Source organism: Microtus ochrogaster, unplaced genomic scaffold, assembly GCF_000317375.1.
Source record: "Microtus ochrogaster isolate Prairie Vole_2 unplaced genomic scaffold, MicOch1.0 UNK81, whole genome shotgun sequence".
Taxonomy (NCBI): domain Eukaryota; kingdom Metazoa; phylum Chordata; class Mammalia; order Rodentia; family Cricetidae; genus Microtus; species Microtus ochrogaster.
This window is the reverse complement of record NW_004949179.1, coordinates 1,487,575-1,511,546: the sequence shown is the minus strand read 5'-3', so window position 1 is coordinate 1,511,546 and position 23,972 is coordinate 1,487,575. Positions and strand designations below refer to the sequence as shown.

At 54.4% G+C, this 23,972-nt stretch overlaps 2 protein-coding genes across 12 annotated transcripts in view; one reads left to right on the top strand and one right to left on the bottom strand.

Annotated features, from left to right (window-relative positions):
- Nucleotides 1–9,619, top strand: part of Colgalt1 (collagen beta(1-O)galactosyltransferase 1) — a 16,666-nt gene extending 7,047 nt beyond the window's left edge. Inside the window, exons 4-12 of the mRNA XM_005370600.2 lie at nucleotides 346–480; nucleotides 878–1,082; nucleotides 5,019–5,138; nucleotides 5,732–5,808; nucleotides 5,891–5,997; nucleotides 6,369–6,501; nucleotides 7,648–7,775; nucleotides 7,945–8,151; nucleotides 8,291–9,619. Coding sequence (XP_005370657.1) covers nucleotides 346–480; nucleotides 878–1,082; nucleotides 5,019–5,138; nucleotides 5,732–5,808; nucleotides 5,891–5,997; nucleotides 6,369–6,501; nucleotides 7,648–7,775; nucleotides 7,945–8,151; nucleotides 8,291–8,558 — 1,380 coding nt within the window. The 3' untranslated portion in view covers nucleotides 8,559–9,619. The remainder of the gene's footprint in view (nucleotides 1–345; nucleotides 481–877; nucleotides 1,083–5,018; nucleotides 5,139–5,731; nucleotides 5,809–5,890; nucleotides 5,998–6,368; nucleotides 6,502–7,647; nucleotides 7,776–7,944; nucleotides 8,152–8,290) is intronic.
- A 91-nt stretch (nucleotides 9,620–9,710) lies between these two features.
- Unc13a (unc-13 homolog A) overlaps nucleotides 9,711–23,972 on the bottom strand; it is a 49,985-nt gene continuing 35,723 nt past the window's right edge. For 4 of the 11 annotated variants that reach the window (XM_026777723.1, XM_026777724.1, XM_026777725.1 and 1 more), the window contains 11 exons: nucleotides 23,209–23,332; nucleotides 22,863–22,868; nucleotides 21,474–21,512; nucleotides 19,941–19,970; nucleotides 18,736–18,792; nucleotides 18,447–18,527; nucleotides 18,059–18,206; nucleotides 17,033–17,089; nucleotides 14,931–15,023; nucleotides 14,105–14,264; nucleotides 9,711–13,371 (listed from right to left, as the gene is read on the bottom strand). In XM_026777723.1, coding sequence (XP_026633524.1) covers nucleotides 13,071–13,371; nucleotides 14,105–14,264; nucleotides 14,931–15,023; nucleotides 17,033–17,089; nucleotides 18,059–18,206; nucleotides 18,447–18,527; nucleotides 18,736–18,792; nucleotides 19,941–19,970; nucleotides 21,474–21,512; nucleotides 22,863–22,868; nucleotides 23,209–23,332 — 1,096 coding nt within the window. In that variant the 3' untranslated portion in view covers nucleotides 9,711–13,070. The remainder of the gene's footprint in view (nucleotides 13,372–14,104; nucleotides 14,265–14,930; nucleotides 15,024–17,032; nucleotides 17,090–18,058; nucleotides 18,207–18,446; nucleotides 18,528–18,735; nucleotides 18,793–19,940; nucleotides 19,971–21,473; nucleotides 21,513–22,862; nucleotides 22,869–23,208; nucleotides 23,333–23,972) is intronic. The other 7 variants (XM_026777729.1, XM_026777732.1, XM_026777731.1 and 4 more) reach the window with 5 other exon arrangements.

The window sequence follows — 23,972 nt, the reverse complement described above, 5'->3', positions numbered from 1 at the left end:
GTGTGTGTGTGTGTGCAGCCCGGGCACTGTGTGTGTGTGTGTGTGTGCGCGCGCGCGTGTGCAGTCCAGACACTGTGTGTGTGCACCAGTCATGGCCACACTGAGCCATGCCTAGTCTTTCTATTATTTTTCTTTATTTGTATAAATGAATGTCTTGCCTGCATGTGTGTCTGTACCACATACCGATCCCCTGGAACTGGAGTTCCAGATGTTGTGAGTCACAGTGTGGGTGCTGGGAACCCCGTCTGCTGCATAAGCAGCCAGTCTCTTTACCGCTGCACTCCCTGGGATGTCCACACCTCCACCTGAGTCTGGTCATGCTAACAGCTGGTGAACCTTTTGCAGTTTGTGGACAGTGACAACTTGATCACCAACCCTGACACCCTGAGTCTCCTCATTGCTGAGAACAAGACAGTGGTGGCCCCGATGCTGGACTCCCGTGCAGCGTACTCCAACTTCTGGTGTGGAATGACTTCGCAGGTAGGTGGGGACCAGGGCAGACGGGTCCCCCCAGACAAGCATCAGGGCGGGGTCCTTTGTTACTGAGGCAGAAGCAGGAGCCCAAATTCACTTGGTGACAGCTAGGAAGTGGCAGTTCCAGGAGTGGCCTTCAGACATGGCTTGAACCTGGTGCTCTAACAGTCTCGGGCAACTGGGGATCGACTCTAATGGACCCAGTCATGTCCACTTCAGGTCACTTGGGAGGCCTGCTGTGGCTGGGTGCAGGCCTGAGAGTGCACTCAGCTGTGGGCTCAGTGCCTCCTGACCACCCTGCCCCTGCAGGGCTAACAAGCAGCACCCCTGCCTCCACCCCCCCACCCCCGCAGAGCTAACAAGCGCACCCCTGCCTACAGTCCCCACCCTCCACCCCCGGCAGGGCTACTACAAGCGCACCCCTGCCTACATCCCCATCCGGAAACGAGACCGCAGAGGCTGCTTCGCCGTTCCCATGGTGCATTCCACCTTTCTCATCGACCTGCGGAAGGCGGCTTCCAGGAGCCTGGCCTTCTATCCACCGCACCCTGACTACACCTGGTCTTTTGACGACATCATTGTGTTTGCCTTCTCCTGCAAGCAGGCAGGTAAGTGAGGCCTGAAGCCCAGTGGTGTGGGCTCCATACTGAGCAAGTCCAAAGAATAAGAGTGGGGCGCGCAGATGGGCCTCGGTCACCGCCTTGTTCAGGGAGGTTCTGCTGTGGTCCTGGGACTTGGGAAACTGAGGCAGGAGGGTGGTAAATTAGTGGCACAGGTAGCATGAATAGTAAAAACCCAGAGACAGATATTGGGGTTCAACCTGAAAAATAGCAGCCAGCCACTGGCTCCTACCACTACCTCAGACTGGAAATGGGCGATCCTACCTTCACAGTCCTCAGGCTGAGATTGAGCTGAGACCTGTCCTCCCGTTTTATATTCCTCTCTAGTACTGGGATTAAAGGCGCGCCACCTGCCTGAGTAGCTGGCTAGACTGGCTGCTTTGGACTGACCTTCAGGAAAGCTTTAGGTTTTTTTTTTTTTTTTTTTTTTTTTTTTTTTTTTTTTTTTTTTTTTTTTTTTTTTTGGTTTTTTCGAGACAGGGTTTCTCTGTGGTTTTGGAGCCTGTTCTGGAACTCCCTTTGTAGACCAGACTGGTCTCGAACTCACAGAGATCCGCCTGCCTCTGCCTCCCGAGTGCTGGGATTACAGGCGTGCGCCACCACCGCCCGGCCAAGCTTTAGTTATTAAAACACAAATAATATACCACTTTATTTGTCTAAAATAAAAAAGAAGGCTATAACTAACATAAAAAAACTATATACAATAAGTACAATAACTATACGGGCAATAAATACATTGACAATGTGTAGTCCTTTGTATTTGATAAATTCAGAGAAAATAATCCGTATCTCTCCTATCTTGTGAGTCCAAAGTCTTGTACCTAATTTACTTTCTATCATAACTTGCTTTCTGCATCTGGTAAACTATAAGTATAAAACTATAACTAATCTTCAGTCCCTCAGAGACCCAATAAGGAAATAATATTAATTGAGTAAGCAGGAAGTGTGAGCAGACGACTTCCAAAACTGTGAGAAATGACAGAAACAGCTGACTGCAAGGACAGTCACCCATGGTTCCTCTGCAACGTTGGGGCATCCATCATAGGTCACAGACAAAGCAGAATATTCTGAAGGGTTGTCCCTCCTTGTCTTGACAATGTTTCTTTTGTGTCCTGCTTGTCCAATTAGGACAGCATACAGTAAGCAGTTGAGGGGAGGGCATTTCTTGCCCAGGCTTACTTTTCCCATAAGGAAAGTAAGCTCCATGTGGAGTTTCTTCAATGCCCATTTATTTTCTCTGAGTTAGATTGGTGCTGCCAGGAGCAGACATGTCTCATTGTCATTAAAAAGAATTATGTTATTGAAACATCTTACATGCTGTATTCTATAGATCTGTGAAGTGTTTGAATATGGTCTGTCTATTTAAAATCTTTGTTTGACCTTGGAAGCATACCTAATGTGACTACAAGTTCTGTTATACTAAGTGGTTAACTACTAACCTGCATTTCCTTGTTATCCTAAACAGTTGGTAATAATAATTTTCAAGGACTAGAAATTTGCATTATTGTTAAATGAGCTGTATAGGTACAGTACCTTAAACAAGAGTAGAAATGTATGTACAGTATGTTCTCACAAAATTAATCTCAAATTTGTATCAGTATACAAAATTCGTACACAATATACAAAAGTAAAACATTTAAAACTAGTAGTTGCTTTTAAAAAGTAGATTTAATAATCTACCTCTTTTTTTTTCTTTTCTTTTTTTTTTTTTTTTGGTTTTTCGAGACAGGGTTTCTCTGTGGCTTTGGTTCCTGTCCTGGAACTCGCTCTGTAGACCAGGCTGGTCTCGAACTCACAGAGATCCGCCTGCCTCTGCCTCCCGAGTGCTGGGATTAAAGGCATGCGCCACCATCGCCCGGCCCCTCTTCCCTCTTTATTTTTTTTATTGATATTTATTGAGCTCTACATTTTTCTCTGCTCCCCTCCCTGCCTCTCCCCTCCCCTCTTCAAATCTCCCCCAAAGTCCACATGCTCCCAATTTACTCAGGAGATCTTGTCTTTTTCTGCTTCCCACTTAGATTAGATCTATGTAAGTCTCTCTTAGTGTCCTCATTGTTGTCTAAGTTCTCTGGGATTGTGGTTTGTAGGCTGGCTTTCTTTCCTTTATGTTTAAAAACCACCTATGGATGAGTACATGTGATAATTGTCTTTCTGGGTCTGGGTTACCTCACTCAAAATAATGTTTTCTGGCTCCATCCATTTTCCTGCAAAATTCAAGCTGTCATTATTTTTTCCTGCTGTGTAGTACTCCACTGTGTAAATGTACCATTTTCCTTATCTATTCTTCAGTCGAGGGGCATTTAGGTTGTTTCCTGGTTCTGGATATAACAAACAAAGCTGCTATGAACATAGTTGAGCACATGTCCTTGTGGCACGATTGAGCATCCTTTGGATATATACCCAAAAGTGGTATTACTGGGTCTTGAGGAACGTTGTTTCCTAATTTTCTGAGAAATCGCCACACTGACATCCAAAGGGGCTGTACCAGTTTGTATTCCCACCAGCAATGCAGAAGTGTTCCCTTTACCCACAACCTTTCCAGCATAAGTTGTCATCAGTGTTTTTGATCTTGGCCATTCTTACAGGTGTAAGATGGAATCTCAGAGTTGATTTGCATTTCTCTGATGACTAAGGATGTTGAACATTGCCTTAAGTGTCTTTCAGCCATTTTTGATTCCTCTGTTAAGAGTTCTCTGTTTATGTCTTTACTCCATTTTTTTATTGGATTATGTGTTCTTTTGGTGTCCAATTTCTTGAGTTCTTTGTATATTTTGGAGATCAGACCTCTGTTTGATGTAGGCTGTCGTTTTGTCTTGTTGACCGTGTCCTTTGCTTTACAGAAGCTTTTCAGTTTCAGGAGGTCCCATTTATTGTTTTTTTTTAGTGTCTGTGCTGCTGTGGTTATGTTAAGAAGTGTTTCCCTGTGCCAATGTGTTCAAGTGAATTTCCCACTTTCTCTTCTATAAGGTTCAGTGTGACTGGCTTTATGTTGAGGTCTTTGATCCATTTGGACTTGAGTTTTGTGCATGGTGATAGATATGGGTCTATTTTTATTCTTCTACATGTTGATATCCAGTATGCCAGCACCACTTGTTAAATATGGGATTAAAGGTGTGCACCACCACTGCCTCTATGGCTAACTAGTGTGGCTGCTGGGATTAAAGGTGTGCACCACCACTGCCTCTATGGCTAACTAGTGTGGCTGCTGGGATTAAAGGTGTGCACCACCACTGCCTCTATGGCTAACTAGTGTGGCTGCTGGGATTAAAGGTGTGCACCACCACTGTCTGATTGGCTAGTCTGGCTGCTTTGCATTGATCTTCAAGCAAGCTTTATTTATTAAAACACAAATGCTATACTACTATGGGCACACACAGTGAGATCCCATACCAAACAACAGAAGAATAGACATGCGTAGTTACTATTTTCATCTCCCAGTTGTGTGTGTGTGTGTGTGTGTGTGTGTGTGTGTGTGTTCATGAGCACGCTTGCAGTGGATTTGTGTGCACTGCAGTAACTTGTGTGTGATCAGCACGGCACACTTAGAAGTTGGAGGACCTGCAGGTATCGGTTCTCTCTGTCCACTGTGGGTCCTGGGGATGGAACTCAGATCTTCAGGCACCGTGGCGCACACCTTTAATTCCGGTGCTCAGGAGGCAGAGGCGGATCTCTGTGTGTTCGAGGCCAGCTTTTCTCATGAGCCCTATGGTGCTGACTGATGAGGGCCTCTTCTCACTTTTGAACACTCACAAACCAAAATCAGTTTTTACATTTTCGAAGAATTACCGAAATGTGAAACCTTTTGCTTGTCGAGGCCTCACAGCGTTGCCCGGGCTGGTCTGCAGCTCCCCATCCCTGCCTTCATCCCGAGCACTGGGATGATGGACGGGTACCACCCTGACTTCTCTCTTGTCCCCACACTAGAGGTGCAGATGTACGTGTGCAATAAGGAGGTGTACGGCTTCCTGCCCGTGCCTCTGCGTGCGCATAGCAGCCTGCAGGACGAGGCAGAGAGCTTCATGCACGTGCAGCTGGAGGTCATGGGTGAGTGGGTGCTGCTGGGCGGCAATCCTGGCATGGAGCGTGTGTGACTCCGGAGGCTGAGTTCCAGGTCAAGGGACAGCCTGGGCTACAGGGTGAGATCCCAGCCTGAAAGACTGATCCTGTTTGCAGTGGAGTTAGAAGGGGTGCTATACCCATGTAGCATTTGGGGGGACACATTTGGAGTGACAGCAGCCAGCATGAGCCTCACTGCGATTCTGAGAAGCTTGAGAGTGCGGCTGAGGAGAGCAGGGGCCGCTCCTGGGATAATTCTGCAGTAGCTGCTGAGCTCCTGCTGGATACCAAGCTTTGGGCTGTGCACTGTGAGTGGGCAGACCCCACACTCCTCCAGGATGTTAGAGATGGAGTTAGAGTAGGGACAGCGTTGAATCCCAGGCCTGACCAGCCAGAGGCCCAGAGGCTGCCCCTGGGTCATAGCTGAGATCTAAGTTGATTTGGGCATCTTAGGAATGTGGCATGGGTGAAGGTCCTGGGGCAGGAATGAACCCCTTGGGATCTGGTGCCAACAACTGAGATGGGGGTTTGGAGGGCATGGGGCCCTAGGACCCCAGTGACCCCTATTTTCTTCCTGTTAGTAAAGCACCCGCCAGTGCAGCTGTCCCGGTTCATCTCAGCACCCAGCAAGACTGCAGACAAGATGGGCTTTGACGAGGTGGGCTGGGCAACCCCCCACTCCCCACCCCCGGGTAGGGAGGCAGCTGACTGACCTGGGGTCACTGAGACTGTGACCACAGGTCTTCATGATCAACCTGAAGCGGAGGCGGGACCGGCGAGAACGCATGCTGCGGGCCCTGCATGAACAAGAGATTGACTGCAAGCTGGTGGAGGCTGTGGATGGCAAGTATGTTCTGCACACGCGCAACCGTGCATGTGTTGTGTGTGTGTGTGTGTGTGTATGTACGGGTGTGTGTGTGTATGTACGGGCATGTGTGTGCGTGCGTGTGTGTGTGTGTGTGTGTGTGTGTGTGCATACGTTCAAGCTTGTACACATGAGGGGGGTGGAGTCAACTTTGTCAGACCCTCGGTGCAGCCAATAAGGCAGGAAGGCGTCTCACCCTCAGACAGGCTGCCATGCTCTTGAACAAAGCCGAATGGGGTCTGGGCTTGGACCCAACTGGTCAGGTCCACAGGAGGCCAGAGGTTGATTGGTAGACGGCTTTTTTCCATTTTCCTCACCCTGTTCTCCATCCTCCTCTCCCTGGACCTCTCCAGAGCCATGAACACCAGCCAGGTGGAGGCCCTGGGCATCCAAATGCTGCCTGGCTACCGGGACCCCTACCACGGGCGACCCCTCACCAAGGGAGAGCTGGGCTGCTTCCTCAGCCACTACAACATCTGGAGGGAGGTAGGTGTGGGTAAGGGGCTAGCCCACGGTCCTTGGTCTCCTCACAGCTTGGTCAGCCTCGGAGGCCCAGGGAGGACTGTGGTCCTCGTGCCTCCAGCAGCAGGCTCTGTGGCTGTGTTTTGGTGTCTTTCCCATAAGCTGTCTTTATGTTGGCCATGGTTCTTCTGAGTGGGCCGGCTACTGCCCTTTCATTGCAGAAAGTCGGCCTGGGAGGGCCTGCAAGTGAGGCTGGGGCTGTGGTCCCCAAGTGAGACCTTGCGCCCCAACCTGACTCTGCTCTGTGTCTTTACATGTGATGACCTTTGGCGTTAGTGTTGCTGGGCTATGCATTAGGGAACAGCAGATGATGCTGAAACCACACAAGAACCAAATTTTTTTTAAATATTTATTTATTATGTATACAATATTCTGTGTGTATATATCCCTGCAGGCCAGAAGAGGGCACCAGACCCCATTACAGATGGTTGTGAGCCACCATGTGGTTGCTGGGAATTGAACTTTGGAAGAGCAGGCAATGCTCATAACCTCTGAGCCATCTCTCCAGCCCCAAGAACCAAATTTTTAACCTGCAAATTGGAGGCTGGATAGATGGGGCGTTGACTCCAGATGATGAGGAACAAGAAAAAGGACACCTGGATGCCCAAAGTAATGGGTTCTTGCATGGGCTGTCCTTCCTTCCTGAAGTTCCTCGTGGCAGTCTCTTAGCTGGATGATGGTGAAGCCTTCTAGACAGGGGCATCCTAGACCAAGGAGGAAGGGTGGAGGAGCCTGCCTGTTGTTGCCGAGAGAAAGGCTTCTTGGTTTCCCAAGCAAAACACAGGCAAAGGTCCTAGAGCAGAAGAGCCCAGGCAAGGGGGAAAAGAGAGCTGTGGTGGGCACACAGCTGGACGTGGAAGGCTGGGAGGCAGCCGTGGTGGGCACACAGCTGGATGTGGGAGGCTGGGTGGCAGCCGTGGTGGACACACAGCTGGATGATGTGGGAGGCTGGGAGGCAGCCGTGGTGGACACACAGCTGGATGTGGGAGGCTGGGAGGCAGCCGTGGTGGGCACACAGCTGGATGATGTGGGAGGCTGGGAGGCAGCTGTGGTGGGCATACAGCTGGATGTGGGCGGGTCTTTGTGACTTGGCAGAGCCCCTTCCTTCAGGTGGTCGACCGGGGACTGCAGAAATCCCTCGTGTTTGAGGATGATCTGCGTTTTGAGATCTTCTTCAAGAGACGCCTGATTAACCTCATGCGGGATGTGGAGCGCGAGGGCTTGGACTGGGACCTCATGTGAGTGGGGTTGGTGGGAGGGGCCAAGATGGACGTCAGCCTGGGTGCGGGTCTGGAGCCTGGAGGACCTGCTGGGTTGACTTGGGCCCAGCGCTGTCCCTGATGTCGGGTGGTACTCTCTGGCCGGTGGGGGGGGTGTTAGTGACAGGTCTCTGATTCTTCACCCCAGATACGTGGGCCGGAAGCGCATGCAGGTGGAGCAGCCAGAAAAGGCCGTGCCCCGCGTGAGGAACCTGGTGGAGGCCGACTACTCCTACTGGACGCTCGCCTACGTGATCTCCCTGCAGGGCGCTCGCAAATTGCTTAGAGCCAAGCCGCTGGCCAAAATGCTGCCAGTTGATGAGTTCCTGCCCGTCATGTTTGACAAGCACCCAGTGTAAGGGGGCTGTGAAGAGCTGCTGAGGGGTGGGGTGGCAGACTGCAGTCTGAGTCCTGGGAGATCAGGGCAGGGGGACAAGTCCTAGTGTGCTTGAAGGAGGGTCTCCATCTCCCCCTGTGCCTCCTGTCTCTCCTAGGTCAGAATATAAGACTCACTTCTCTCCCCGCAACCTGCGCGCCTTCTCCGTGGAACCACTCCTCGTCTACCCTACACACTACACGGGGGACGACGGCTATGTGAGCGACACGGAGACCTCAGTTGTGTGGAATAACGAGCAGGTTAAGACTGACTGGGACCGAGCCAAGTCCCAGAAGATGCGAGAGCAGCAGGCGCTGAGCCGAGAGGCCAAGAACTCTGACGTGCTGCAATCCCCGCTGGACAGCGCCGCTCGGGATGAGCTCTGAGGCAACTGGCAAAAGGCAGAGTGACTGCCCTGGATCACAGGGCCACCCAGGCAGACCGTAGAGGACTCTGTAGCAGACGGCTTCCGTCTCCTGCTCAGCAGTCACTTGCACACTGGCACTATTAATGGAATGTTCACTATGCCAGGAACGGGGCTGGGCACTGGGAGGTTGTCTGTCGCTCCGTTGTGTCCACCGCGAAGGAAGGTTTGTTAGAGCAGTGAACAGGCTTAGAGCGCTTCCTGCATCAGGGATTGATTTGAACATCGGGTGGTTAGTGATCAGGCCGAGTCAGATATTAGGGATGCACACTTATTTTAAAATCTTTATTGAGGACATACTGTGTGTTGGGCACCATTCTTAGCCCTAGAGATACAGAAATAAGAAAAGTCGACGTGCCAGGCACCTGCTGACGCCAGGTCTTGGCAACACCGAGTTGAGTACCTGCTGTGTGTCGCCCATTAGGTGCTGGGGGTGGTGGTCCCATTGGTGCTCCCCCTTCCGTGGGCTGTGCTCCCCCTTCCGTGGGCTGCCGTGCTGAGCACAAGGACAGAGATTAACAGGCCTTTATTGAGTGCCTATGGCATGCCAGGCCTTGAGGACTCGCAGCCTGTCTGTGAGAGGACAGCAGCTTCCCCTTGTCCAGAGGGACGCTGCTCTCCTTACACTTGACTGCTGGGTTTCAGGGTACTGGTGGCCTTGCCAGCCCCCCTGGAGGGGGCGTCACGGGGGCTGGGGCTCCCTTGCCCACCCCTGGCTTCCATAGCTTCTCCCTGCCCTTGTGTCTCAGGTGTCCCCTGCTTGCTCTTGTGCATGTGGGGCCTTGAAGGGGCCCGGCTGCATTGGGGTGTTTCTATTTGTGGGGCCTTGAAGTGGCCCGGCTGCATTGGGGTGCTCCTATTTGCCTTGGCAGTATGTTTCCTCGCAGGGCCGGGGGTCACTGTGCCTTCAAAGCCAGATCGGATGTCAGCAGGCAGAAGGTCTCGCCTCTAGGGGGATGACTGCCCACTCAGATCTTGGTAACTTGCTCACGGTTGTATTAAATACTCCTGGTTGGTTTTGGCTGAAGCTTGTGGTCATGCTGCCCCGAGTCCCTATCAAGATTTGGGGGGGCAGGGTTCTTGAAGGTACATGTTATGCAGACTTCCAAGCACTTAAGGGAGTGTGGGTCAGGATGTACTGGGGATCCTATGTCCCCCACCCCATAAAGCATCCTGGGAGCGGCTGGTGGATTCTCCAAGATGCTGTGGGGTCTATCACAGTCTGTTCCCAAGGAAACAAATGCCATGTTCACGGAAGGAGCCCACCAGGGGGCGACAGAGAGGATGCTGTGGACCCTGGGACAGGGAGTCTGGGCTGCTGGTCCCAGTTCCTGTGGGCTCAAGGCCCCATGGAGCCTGACAGCCGACTCTGCCCAGCCCAGCCCACCTGCCTAGGGACCCACCCTAAAGACATGGGCATCGCTGTTGTCAACTCTGAGTAGAGATCACTTTAGGCTATGTGGACTGACAGCTAGAGACAGGACAGACGCCCCTGCTAGGACTTCCTGGGTCAGACCACACCAGTTATCAGGGTCTAGGGCTGTGGCCTGGGGGCACGCTCCCTACACTCTGTAAGCTCACACAGATTGTGTGTGATGGTAGAGCCTAAACAGACGCGGCCGTGGTCTCGGGACTGCTGCCTCCCTGCCGGAAATACACACAGCACACATCAGCTGTCCCTGGGCCCCTGAGCCTTGGTTGCTTTGGGGTGCTATGGGTATGCTGGCTGGCCGAGTGGACAAGAAAAGCATCCTCAGTTCAGCCACAGCCTGGTCTCCTGACTGTGCTGGTCCCCAGCTTTTGTTTTGTTTTTAGTGTGTGGGGGGACAGCACGTGGGCTGTGATACAGTGGGGATCAAAGGCCAGTTTCCCAGTCCCCACTGTGTGGGTCCCTAGGCTTGGCAGCAAGCACCTTACGCCTTCCCCTGGGCCCACAGAGGTTTTGTCAAAGGAAGCAAAGCCAGCCGGACCCTGAGGCTCTGTGCTTTTTTTTTTTAATGTTAATAAAATATTTTTTACAGAGACCAAAAAGTCAGAATAGTGCAAAACATCTCAACGCCATGCACTCATGAACACTCCCCGGGTGTTTTGAACACATGTCCTAAGTCACAGATTGACTGAGAAATGAGGGTTTCTTGGAAGATGCTGGACTAACCGGGGTGGACCTAAAAAAACCCTCCCAAAACACAGGAAAGGAAAAAACCAAACAACTCTCAGATTCCACATCTGCAGTCACATGCGAAGAAAGGCTAATGGAGGGGTTCCCTGGGCTGCACGGCAGGAGTTGGGGTCAGGAACCTTCTGGGGTACAGGGGACCCTCCCTGTCACCTGCACCCCCAACAGTGTCAACCCAAATCACTTTTTAAAACAAAAGGCAAAGAGGAGAGGATTGGGTCCCCAGAGCCAGCTTTGGTCCTGAAAGTTGCTGGGGGTGGGCTGGGCTGGCCCCGGGTACCATGACTCCACCCCCAGCAGGGCTGCCCTTGGGACCCCATAGGTGAGAGGTCCCAGCTGAGAGAGGTCCCAAGGAGTTTTGGGTGCTTTTGATTTTTTTTCTTTTTTTTTTTTTTTGCATGTCTGATGGGGCAGGCAAGGCAACTGGTACAGAGGACACCCCTCAAGTGCTGACCCTTCCAGATGGGGTGAGCTGACTGCAGGCCCTCTTTAATTTTTCAGGGTTTGGGATAGAACCTATAACAGTGCGTGACTGGCCGCCCCTCCCTGGGGGATTCTAAGTTGGGCATGGATGGGCCTGGACCTGTATCTTTCCACTGCTCCCCTTATCTGCCTCAGCCAGCCAGTCCTGCCTCTCCTGTGGGTGGATGTAGCTCTTTCCAGCCTCAAACTCCCTGCAGCAGGCCAGGCCAGCCCGTCTCCAGTGTGTCCCAGGGAGCCCAGGTCTGTCCGGGTGGTGACTCAGACCAGCAACCCTGGAGTAGCTTCCCCTCTGTCCTGAGCTCAGAGCCCACCCCTCTCCTGTCTTCATCTACTGTGTCCTGAGGTTCAGCCTGGTCACCTGCTGTGTGTGGGGGGAATCTGTCAGGGTAGGGGGAATTGTAACGACAGGCATGCGTGTGGATGTGGGGTCACATGCAGACCCTATGGCCACTCTCAACACAATTCAAGGCATCATGACCTTCACTGCTCCTGAGGAAGCTTGGGTTCCGATGATGCCTCAGCCTTGAAGAAGTTTAGGAGTTTTAGAGCCAGGTACACACTCCAGTCTTGTGACACCAGGGCTTAGTTGGAGAAGGGCAAGAAGTTGGGGAAGTCAGAATTGTTTTTAAGGAGGGGATTTTTGTGATGGGTATTGAAAGATGAATAGGAGGTCTCTGGGTAAACAAAAGGACATTTCAAACCGTCCTAGCCTGGTATTCAGAACAACTCACTCAACAAATGAGTTCCCTCAACATTCTGGGCCAGCACACACATACACACAGGGGGAAGCAGGGACGGGGGGGGGGGGAGACAGAGAGACTATCTTGGTTCTGTCAGTCACACACACACACACACACACACACACACTTCACATTCTTGACAGCAATTTAGAAACTGTCTATGGTCGCTCTGGCCAGAACGCCTCCCTTTTAGCCATCCATCCATGGCTGATGTCCTAAACTGAGTCAGGGCTGCTGCTCTTCCCTCAGCACATGGGACAGCTGAGCTCCCTGTCCCTGCATGGAGCCTGCATCCAACCCTTCGGTTCTGAATGCCCTGCTGGGATCCAGGAGACACCCGCCGCCGTTCGGAGCCAATCAGAAAAGGGCCATTCATCTGTCAGCACAGCACAGAACACAGAATGCACTTCCCATTCTCCCTCCCAGCCTCCTAGTTTCTCATCTCTTTCTGTTCTGTCCTGCCTGGATTTGGAGAAAGGACAAAGGGGGTGGGGGCGCCTGGCTCCGGGGAAACCCCAAATCCCTCTTCTTGAAGGAACTCTAGGTTGTATGTCAGTTCAGGCTAAAGTCCCAGGAGGAAGGGCTCGGATAGGGATCTTTTTTGGCAGCCTGAGGGTTTAACGGGGACCCTGGCCCGGAGGGGAGGGGGGACCGGGGAAGAATTGGGGAGAAGGATATTTAGCAGCGATGGGGGCTGGAACATATGTCGGCGCTCAGCCCACCGTGCGTGGCACGATCAGGGGGTCGCCAGCTGCCAGTGGGCACGCTGTGCTGAGGGCGGGGTCCGCGTGGAGGGGCGCCCTCAGCCCCAGGTGTGCACCCGAGGGCGCGTGTGCTTTTGAGAGCCCATCCCGCACTGTTTTTTTGCACAGAAACCAGAGGCTGCGTCCCGGCCTCCAGGCAGCCCTGCCAGTTCATGCCCTGGGCACCGGACCCTCTATGGCTTTTCTAGGGGCAGGAGGCAGGGCCTCCCCAGCCAAGGCCACTGAGGTGGAGGGGTGTGGCCTCTAGAAAGGGCGGGGTCTACGGGGCGGGGCCTCATTCGCTCCCTGGCCCCACCCCACCCTAACTCGCGCTAGGGTGCAGGCGCGGCACCGCCCTCCTCGGCGGAGCGCGTGTCTGACTTGAGCTTGACGAACTCCTTGGCCACCTCGTCATTGCTGCGCTGCGACAGGATGCGCAGCACTGTGAGCCCCGTGTCGTCCATGTGGATGCGGCGGCCGAGTGGCAGCCAGCACGCGGCGCTCCCGCGCTGGGCCAGTTCCCGCAGCTGCAGCACCGCCAGCCCCACAGTGCGGTCCTCGCGCGCGAAGCAGTAGTCCTTCACGCACACCTGCAGCTCATAGCACTCGGGGCCTGCATCTGCGCTGAGCGAGCTGGAGAGAAGGACCGGCTCAGCGGGGGGGAAGGGGGTTACCAGCGAGCAGGGTCCCCGTGCCACCACGCCCGGGAAGATCAGCCATTGGACCATTCACGCCAACTGCCTCCCCCATGGGAGCTACTAGCGAGCCACTCACACCACACCACCACGCACGTTCGCAGTTAGTGCCCCTCAGAAGCTGGCACCCTCGCCGGGCCACACCTACTGGCAGCCTGACAACTGGACCACGCTCACTAGGGAAACCCATTGCTCAGACTGGGTCTCCCCAGCGCATCACGTGGGGCGGGCTGCTGCGAGAACCCCTTTGCCTAGCTGAACTCCTCCCTCCTGCCCCTTCGGCCAAGCCCACCCCTCTGGCTTTGTAGCTCCTCTCCTTCCTGGCAACACCCCTTTCCTGACCCTACTGCACCCTGCCTTTTGCTCAGTTCTCTCCAGCCCCACTTGTCAGCCTCCAGTAACCCCACTACCTTCCCACCCCCAGTCCCCACCTCTGCAGCTCCTGATGGCTGCTCCCACCCTGCAGCAATTCACACAATCCCCAGAGTCCAGTAGGCTGTGTTCTCAGTCTCCGAACCCTTGTGACCGCGCTCCTGTGCCCCAAACCCTCTTGTCCACCTTCCCCTCATCCTTTCCGCCCCAACCCCAAGCCTATGGCTTCCCCCAGGGACCTGCCTGTCTCAGACAGGGACCTGACCCCTGCTCCCCCATCCCTCCAGTGTCTGACTCACAATTGGAAGCTCTCGTTGTACTTGGGCGCCCAGCTGTTGTTTTTGGATTTGGTGGCGAACTTGCGCTTCTTGTCACTGAGCTGAGGCCCAACAATGTTGACCTCGATGAAGGGGCGGAAGATGCCGGAAGTCTGCCACTTGAGGTCGTTGGCAGCCACCACTGTTGGAGGGTAGTGGGAAAGTCTGGTGAGGTTCCCTGTGTGGCAGAGCCATACTCTGTTTTCCGAGTTGGAGAAATAGACTCCATGCCCCAGCAAGTCTGACAGGAGGGAAGCCAGGCCAAGACAGAAAGCTGCAAGGTCCTGGGACACGGTTGGAATTCCTAGTGCAGCCATGCCTGAAACAGGTTTATCTCAGGAATTTCCCATTTTTATTTACTTATTTATTTATTTTTGGTTTTTTTTTTTGTTCTGTTTTGTTTTGTTTTTTCGAGACAGGGTTTCTCTGTGGCTTTGGAGCCTGTCCTGGAACTAGCTCTGTAGACCAGGCTGGTCTCAAACTCACAGAGATCCGCCTGCCTCTGCCTCCCGAGTGCTGGGATTAAAGGCGTGCGCCACCATCGCCCAGCTATTTTTGGTTTTTTGAGACAGGGTTTCTCTGTAGCTTTGGAGCCTGTCCTGGAACAGACTCTGTAGACCAGGGTGGCCTCAAATTCACAGAGATCCAGCTGTCTCTGCCTCCTGAGTGCTGGGATTAAAGGCGTGCGCCACCACCAACCAGCAATTTTCCCATTTTCTAGACCATTAAAGAAAAACACAAACCAATTCCCAGCCCCCTTGGCTTAAGTGAGCCCGCATCTGGTCCCCTCTCTCACCGCACCACTCACCCTTCACTGTGACTTTCTGCTCCCCAGTTCCCGGATGCGTAAACAACTCCACGTGGACAGACACTTCACCTACAGGGTCTTCCACACCCGAGCCTGGGTGGGACAGGGGAAGATACCTGACATGAGCTCCGCCCTTCCCCACCCACCTGGAGGGACCTCGGCTACCTCCCCACCACGTGCTGGCGGCACCAGGTCCCTGAGGCCCTGAGGGCACCAGGGTGGCAGAGGCCACTGTGAAGCCAAGGGTGCTAGACTGTGGCATTTCCTTGTGTCCCTGTGAGACTGGAGATGGGTCTCGTAACCTCTCTGAGGCAGTGCACCTGCCTTTCTTCCTCTCCCATTCTGCCTCCAGAGCCTGCTTTTTCTCCCTCTCTGTGTGTCCATTTAATTCACTGTAGCCTGGGATGCTGGGACACAGACAAGTGCTGACCCCTCTGCCTCACTCGCTCGCCTGGGCTACAGCAGTGTGCCCTTCCCCACTTTGGCTCTCGTCTCAGCTGCACTCAACAAAATAGCCGGAAATAACCTAGCAGCCCCCCCCACAAGCCTCCCATGACTCTCCTAGGACTTTACCAAAAAGTCCTTCTGACCTCTTGCCTAAAGGCCCCTTTGTCCACTTAACTTCAGCCCAGTGCCCTCCACAGTTCCTCCCCAGCCTTCTGAACTCCCAGGAATGCTCTGCCCCTCTGCCCCTCTGAAATGACAACTTCCATGCCCCCACCCCATCCTGACTGTGGGTTTAACAGGCAAGCTTCAGTTCCCACTGGGAAGGCTCAGGGATGGTCAGAGCCACAGTCATCCTGCCCAGGCTGCAGTGACGGCCCTGTAGATGGGCACATGACCTAGGCCAGGAGACAGTTCCCAGACTTTGATTGGAACTGGCCCAGGGATCTCCAAGGAGACCAACTGACCAATGGCATTGGGACCTAAATCCAGCTGTTCCTGATGCCAACAAACCCCTGATCTTAGTTTCCTAGCCAACAAATGTGTCTGCTGTGTGGTAGCCTTGCACACAGCTCTTCCTGGGGGCTACAATGGCCACCATGAGTGGTCAGCTTAAAAACCACTGCGCTGACCTGTAACTCAGAAGCACATCCACAGGGCCTGTGGGCCTGTGACCGCCAGCACCCCAAACTGCCCCATCCCCAGGCAGCTCCCCACTCCTGGGGCACCCCATGCACGGGCATGGCAAGGAGGAGAATGTGGGAGGCAAGGGGATCAGGACAGTCAAAGGTCCATCAGGTTACCTGTGCTGGACAGGAAGTGAGGAGGGTCAGGGAACCGGGGAGGGGGAGGGTGTACTCCTGCAGCCCCTGAAGAGGGGCACATGGCCCAGCACTGTCCAGCCCAGGCGCCCACCCACATCATCTCATATACCTCCCAGTCACATGCTCAGCCCCCTCCCCCAGGCCGATGCTTCAGCAAGCTCAATCCGGGCCAGAAGTGGGGTGCTGGGGAGTTAGACATGATGGGTTATGTAAGATGTCAGACCACAGCCCAGGCTAGTAAGAAGGAGGAGAGGCAGTGCCAAACCCCACCCCAGGTTTGCTGGCTCCACCAGGAAGGGCTGTCAGGCCCCACCCTCGCCCCCTAGAACCTTGGTCCCCTGGCAGGGGAAGGTGGCTTCTCCGACCCTCAGCTTTGGGAAAGCTGGAGAGACCACTTGTTCTTTTCTGGGTGTGGGTGGATGCGTGACCAAGGCTGACCAGAACTTGCAACATCCCAAATACAGGAACCACAGGTCTGTGCCCGAGGCATGCCTGGAATTGGTCAGGTCCTTCGTGACTGTCCCTGTTTTCCAGGGGACAGAGCAGTCGGGGAGGAGGCAGGCTGCAGAATGACTGACCCAAGATCTTAGAGCAGTTAGTTGTTTAGTATTTTGTGCATTGCTGGAAATGGAAGCTGCCCCATCCAGCCTGGGGTGCGTGTGGCTTGGGAAAAGGGATGGGACTCCTTCCCTGTGTGGAGCCAGCAAGTTGCCCTTCGCCCTGTGCGAGGACTTGGCGCCGGCCTGCTTGGCCAGTGTCTTACTAGCCGGGCGGGGGAAGGGGGGCGCAGGCACCGGGCACCGCGTGCGGGTGGCGGGCGGCGCAGGCACGTACCCATCTCAGGACAAACGTCTTCACTAAGGGTAAACCTAGTCCCCTTTCCACCATGGACTGACCAGGGTGGACAGGGAGGGAGGAGTGTGCGTGGTGGGGCGAAGGGAGGCGCAGAAAGGGGACAGCAAGTGACAGGGAGAACAAGAAAGAAAGAGAAAGAAAGAGAGACAAGGGGGAGAGAAAGAGAGAAAGAAACGTCAGTGCAGACGGACGGACAGACAGACAGCCTCCCACTCCGGGAACACCAGGGACACCAAAAGCAGCAAGAACAGGAGGAGAAACTGAGGCTTGTGTTCCACCCGCTGTGCCTGCGGGTGTGTGGATGACGACCTTCCCCGCTCCAGCGCGAGGACAGAACCTGAGGCCGCCAACTTCTACCAAATTGGCACTTTGGAGTACTTCTGGATGAGGTGGGGACAGGGAGGAGTGCTAGGACCCTGGAGCCCTGCTCTGTGGCTTCAGCCTGCACGAGAGCTCAGAGGGACGAGGGACAGAAGCGAGACACAGACAGAAAGAAGGACGGGGATGGGAAGATCTGAGGCTCAGCACCTCCCAGGTCCCCACATAGCCCAGGTCCAGGTACTTCCGCCTCTAGGATCTGACAATCATTCCAGGTCGACACAGCGCAGAGGACCCGTCCATAAGGAGGCCGCCAAGCCTTGGTCCCTTACATCAGAGAGTTCACCTAGACCTGTCAATCATCTCAGAAGTCTGGTACCAGAGCCGACAACCAGGTGCCACCAATCACTCAACGGCTCCAGGACATTAGAAGTCCCACCCCTCGAGAACAGTCACTAGGTTGCCCTAGAAGCTGTCTATCATCAATGCCTGGCCCCTGGAGTTTGTGTGGTCCCGTCCCACAGCTGTCAATCACCCCTTGTTTCTTTGCCTTGAAAGACTCGCCTTTGGCGCTTTGAGATTTGATGCCCCGCCCCCATTCCAATCAATCAACCACCCAGGGGCGGAGCCCGCAGCTGGGCGGGGCGACTCCCGCTGGCTCGGGAGGGAGTGCAGAGGTGCCCTTACCCTGCGCAGACTGAGTCTGCACGAAGGTTTTGATGAGCAGGTCGGTGGCCTGCGTGTAGAGCGACAGGGCGTAGCGCAGGGACTGGAGGTCAGGGCTCTTCTCCAGGAAGGTCTTCTTGAGGCCCACGCCCCCCGCGTGGAAGTATTGCTGAGGATGGACAGGATGAGGCTGCTGACGGCTTTCACCACCTCCATTAACACTCACGGTTCTCACCCTCCGGGTCTTCACCAGGCCACAGCCGCCCCAGGACCTTTGTATTTTCTGCGCCCTCAGATGGAAAGGCCCTCCCTGCCCGCTACCAGTTTATTTTACCTTGTTCTCTCACGCATTCCCCAAAACCTGCCTCCTCGTTCCCTCTCTTAAAGCCTTCTGTGGCCCCTCTCTCACCTTGATGGTATCCAGGGCCAGTTCGACCACGGCGCACTGCTTCGGGGTCAAGCTCTTGGCTTCCTCACGGACCATGTGATCCTGTAGTGGCAGGGAGAAGTCAGGTTGGCAAAGCTAACCCTGGTTTTGAGATTGTGGGTCTTGAGTTTCCATGCTGGGGATCAAATGATCACTCAAGCGGAACCCGACTGCCTCTTTCCAACATAGTCAAGGGCATTTGAAGGTGTGTCCAGGCCGAGAGCAGGGATTTTGTGTCTTGGTCTGTCCTCGGGATCCTCGGCTTCCTCACCTTAAGTTTAGACAGCTGGCCCAGCTCCTTGGCCGCATTGAAGATCATCTGTGTTCCCTGTGGGAAGCAGCAGACAGCATGGGTGACGGTGTGAATTTTCTAAATGGTCTCCCTTCCTGAGCGACCCCCTGGCCTGTCTGCCATTTGGTTCCTATCCAAAGGTTCCTGGCGACCGATGGACAGAGGGGTCAGGAGCCTCTCAGTGAGACCTTGTCCTTGGAGAAGCCTGGCTCCCTCACACCCTCTATGGTCCCACAGTTGGAAGATACAAGAGAAACAGGTAGGTGTGAGCAGGCTGTGTGTGGTGAGGGGAGGCACCCAGGGGGGTTCCCTCCCCTTAGCCGCCCCTCGGTGGGGATTCTACTCTGAGAATCCAGAAGATCCCTCATACACTGGCGGCTGTATATACCACGTCTCCCAGAGACACCCACCAGATGGCAATTGTGGTTGTGATAATGCCAGGCAGGTCTAGGTGAAATCCCCAGCTGGGCAGCCCAGACAGGTGACTTAACCCCTCTGAGCCAGTGTCCCCACACATGGGGGAATCACAGCCACCAGTGGCCTTGAAGGGGTGTGGATGTCTTTGGTGAATCATTTGCTGTCTTGGTCTCCTCACAGGCAATGAATGCATGGCGGACTGGGTCCCAGCCTTAGAGACACTGCCGAGCTGGAGGGCCTTGCCCCCTCTGGGCCTGGTCTCTCCCTGGATGATTAGGGATTTGTTGGAATGAGCTTGTCCCAGGGCATTCTGGTTGGGCTGCTCCAGACTTCTGGAGACCTATGGTTTTTTGCTACCGCATGCTGTGCTATTCTGTGTGTTATTCTGTCCTTCCAGGACGGAAGACAAGACCTCACACAGGTCAGGATGGAAGCCAGAATCTGGGCCTGCGAGCTTAAGACTTCCACTGCGCCACACACCCCTCAGCCCCACGGCCTCAGGACTCCCCGAGATCGGGAGCCGGAGTTACCTCATTTCCCCTGTTGCACCCACCTGTGCTCCGCTGCGAAGCAGGGACCCTCTTGAGCATCCTTCATGCCTCCTACTGCCCTTCCCTCCCCACCCACAAGCAAGCCGGACAGACAGAGGAAGAAGAATAACGGACAGGGCCACAGGACGCCCCGACGGCACGGACCACAGAGTGGAAGGGGCAGGGAAGGAGAAGGATGGGGTGGGAGCCAGACAGACAGTGAGAGGCCGCGCTTACGTCTGAGTGGCTTGGCAGTTTCACCCTGCCCTGTGGAGAGAACCAGGCGGAGGTCAGAGTTCTGGTGGCTGCTGGGAGGATACTCAGTGGGACTTCCCTGCCCCCTAGAGTCACATCATGAGCTCCCTCCCAATTACTGAAGCAGATGCTAGTTCTCCACAGCATACAGGGGCCTAGAAGCTGCAACCCCAGCCTCGGGTGCTGTGGCACTTGAGGAGGAGTCAAGGAGGCTCCAGGTCTCTGCACACACCCCGCATGCACCAAGCCTTTCCTGGGGAGGCCTAACCACAGGAAAATGTCATGATAAACCTACAACTCCTTCAGTGTACACGCACACACAGACACACATACTCACACAGACAGACGCATACACACAAGCTCACACAGACACGCTCACACACATGCACACAGTCAAACACAAGCATGCACACAGACACATGACACATATATACTCACACATACATGTTCGAAGGTGCACACACAGGTACATATGCTCACACAAGCGCGCACACACAGTCAAAAACATGCATGCACACGTAGAGGCACACGCACTTGCTCACATACACAAGCACACAGTCAAGCACTTACATGCACACACACATTTGCTCACATACACATGCACACAGGCACACATGCACACACGCACTTGCTCACATACACAAGCACACAGGCACACAATCACACACGCACTTGCTCACATACACATGCACACAGGCACACATGCTCGCACACACACACACAGAGAGTCAAGCACTTGCATGCACACACAGACACACACAGAGACACACACACATGCTCATACACATAGGCACACATGATCACACACACACACATACACACACAGTCAAGCACTTTCATGCACACACAGACACACACACACATGCTCACACACACAGGCACACATGCTCACACACACACATACACACACAGTCAAGCACTTTCATGCACACACAGACACACACACATGCTCACATACACAGACACGGATGCTCTCTCTCACACACACACAGAGTCAAGCACTTGCATGCACACACCAACACTTTCTAGATCTACAAACAGCTTCTGCAGATACTCACACTCATCAAGAATTATTAAATCCCATGTATAGGAGGCTCACAGGCCAGAACACACATGTTTTGCATGATCACATTCAGATCCACACATCTCTCACCACATGGATGCTACATGGGTACCGCGCCCCTAGAAAACTGCCTGGGAATGCCCTATGCTCAGCCATAACACAAACACCCATTTAGTGCACAGAGAGGCCTGGCGTATCCCGTATGAGTGCAGAATCAAGCAGCTGCCCACAGCCCCACCTCTGTACAGTAAACATCCATTAAAGCAACAAGAACCTGAGCCTGGAGTTGGGTACACACATCCCTGACTCTGGGGAATGATCTGAGCTCAGTCCCTAAGGATGAGATCAAGAGCCACTTCCCACCGTGGCCTCAGCTGACCTTTGCATGAATGAACGGCAGGAGCACTCTCACCCGGACACGTGGGACCCCGGCAAGCCGAGGCCCTCATTACCTTTTCTAGGCCCTTGCCATGTTTTCTCAAGAGGGTGCCCTGCAGAAACAATGTCACAGCGAGGTCAGGACCCAGGCACATCACACTCACCCATGTGGGGACTGGGGGCTGCACTGGCTAGGGATTGGGGAAAGCTGGGGACCTATGGGAGCTCCCTCTTAAGAGAGGGGAAGAAGGGGAGGAACAAGAAGAGAAGGTGTATGATCCTGAGGGAGAATGAAGGGAGGAGGGGAGGACTAAATAGGAAGGGGGAGGAGGAAGCCAGAAAACAAGGAAGAGGAAAGAGGGAAGAAAAAAAGAGGGAGGAAGGTGGAGGAGGATGGGAAGCAGGGAAGAGGAGGGAGAGAAAGGAAGGGAGGGGAGGGGAGAGAAAGAGGAGCAGGAGAAAAGAGAGCCAGAACCAGAGAAAGCCCAAGGTAAAAGCCACTGTTAAAATATAAGCCATTTACATTTGGTGTACAAAGGAGCCCACTGGATCCCAGGTTAGCAGAAGCACCCCACTCCACACTGAGACAGATCCGAATCCAAGAAATCTCTGGCACATGCTTGTGGCCTGAGCCAGGTGGCCTCTCTCCCAGCCTTGGTTTTCCTCATCAAATTGATTGGATTGAGACCTCCTCCCTCAGAGGGTTGTCGTGAAGGTGACCTGCCACAAGCCATCAGTATCATGTATTCCTTTACACTCTTTCTACAACTGTAACCTGGGCACTGGCGTGATGCTACGAGGTGGCTACAGAGACCCAAGTCGTGCCCACTGGCAAGGTGAGCTTGGGACAAAGTAAAATGTCACGGTGGCCTAGCCTGACCCACAAAGGGCGTGGAAGATGGGTTTTCTGAGGTGCACAGGTCACTGGGGAGCATTTGGAGGCCTCCATCCCTCCCTGCCACTCTGACAGCTCGGAATCCTGGTAAGAAGATCCACTTCCCAGGCCATGGTCTGGGCAAAGCTGTGACACCCAGACTGCCTGACAGCTGCATCTCCAGCTGGTCCTCCCGGTGTGCAGGTGTGAGCACTAGTGTGTGCACTAGGGGAGTGTGCACTAGTGGTTGCACACTAGGAGAGTCATGAGGGCACACTGCATGCAGAAGGGAAGACCCCACCCCTGCCTCTGTCTGCTTCTGAGACTGGGTGGCTTCCATCTAAGGGACAGGGACAGGGTTGGACATGACAGAGTGGGCTGACAATGTGGATGTAGCCCTGCTTTGAGTCTGGGAGGGGCGTGGTCTCCCAGCCCCACCCCTCTCAATGCCCACCCCCCAGCACACAGATACAAAGTCAGGATGAGGGGAGGAGGGGGCACTGGAAGGGTGGGGGTAGCCCCAGTCCAGACACACAGCGAAAGACCGACGACGATGAACAGACAGATGGACAAACGGCTCTCTACTTACAATCATCTGCCAGCCGGAATGGGGGCAGGGTGGGGAGAGGGGAATAAGTCACTGTGAGTGGCCCTGGGAGGGCCCAGTGTGGTTGGGAGGACACTGAGGCACTGACACCCCCCAGCCCTGGCCCTGCCCAGAGGGTCCTCAGCTCCCAGCTACAGGCAACTGGCTGAGGCCTCTCCACCCTCCTCCCCCTGTAAGCCCACCTAGGGGCATCCTGCCACCAGCCCTGGGCCCTTCACCTTATCGTCACCCCTGGAAGACACACCTGAGTGACCCTGCTGATCCCTGGTGTCATTACCCTAGCCCCTCCCCCCCTCCGGAGGTGCACTGTCCGGGGCGCGGGCCTCACCGTCTGGTCTGTGAGCGGCGGCAGAACGATGGTCTTCTCCATGGTGTTCATCACCAGCTTCCACAGCTCCTTCAGCACACGCTTCAGAACCGTCTTCTCGCAGATTTTGGCAAACAGGGTGAGGCTGGGGGTGAGGCTGGGGTCAGTGAGAAGGGCCACCCAGGCCCCTTCCCTCCACACACAGGCACAACCTGGCAGGGGGACCATGCATGGTGTATGGGGGAAAGGAGACAGAAGGGGTCTGGGGAAAAAGCCTGGACATCAGGGTGAAGGGGGTGGCTACGCAGTGTTCAAGGAAGACACAGCAGGATGCAAAATATGGAAGAACGCTGGGAGACGGGAGATCAGAGAACACAAGGACAGAGACAGGATGGGCAAGAGGGCAAGTGAGCCGAGTGAAGCCCAGACAATTCATGACATGACTAGTGGGCTGGAGGAAGGGGACAGTGGCCAGCACACATTTCCCAGCGAATCTACCTATCACAGCCCCAAATCCACCAACATTATTCACAGCTCACCCAACTGTCAGTGCTCCACACACCCACCTCTCACCGTCCCTCACACACACACACACACACACACACACACACACACACACCCCTCACCGTCCCTCACACTCACACACACACACACACACACACAGCTCTCACCATCACACACACACATACACAGCTCTCACCCTCACACACACACACACAGCTCTCACCATCCCTCACACACACACACACACACACACAGCTCTCACCCTCTCACACACACACACA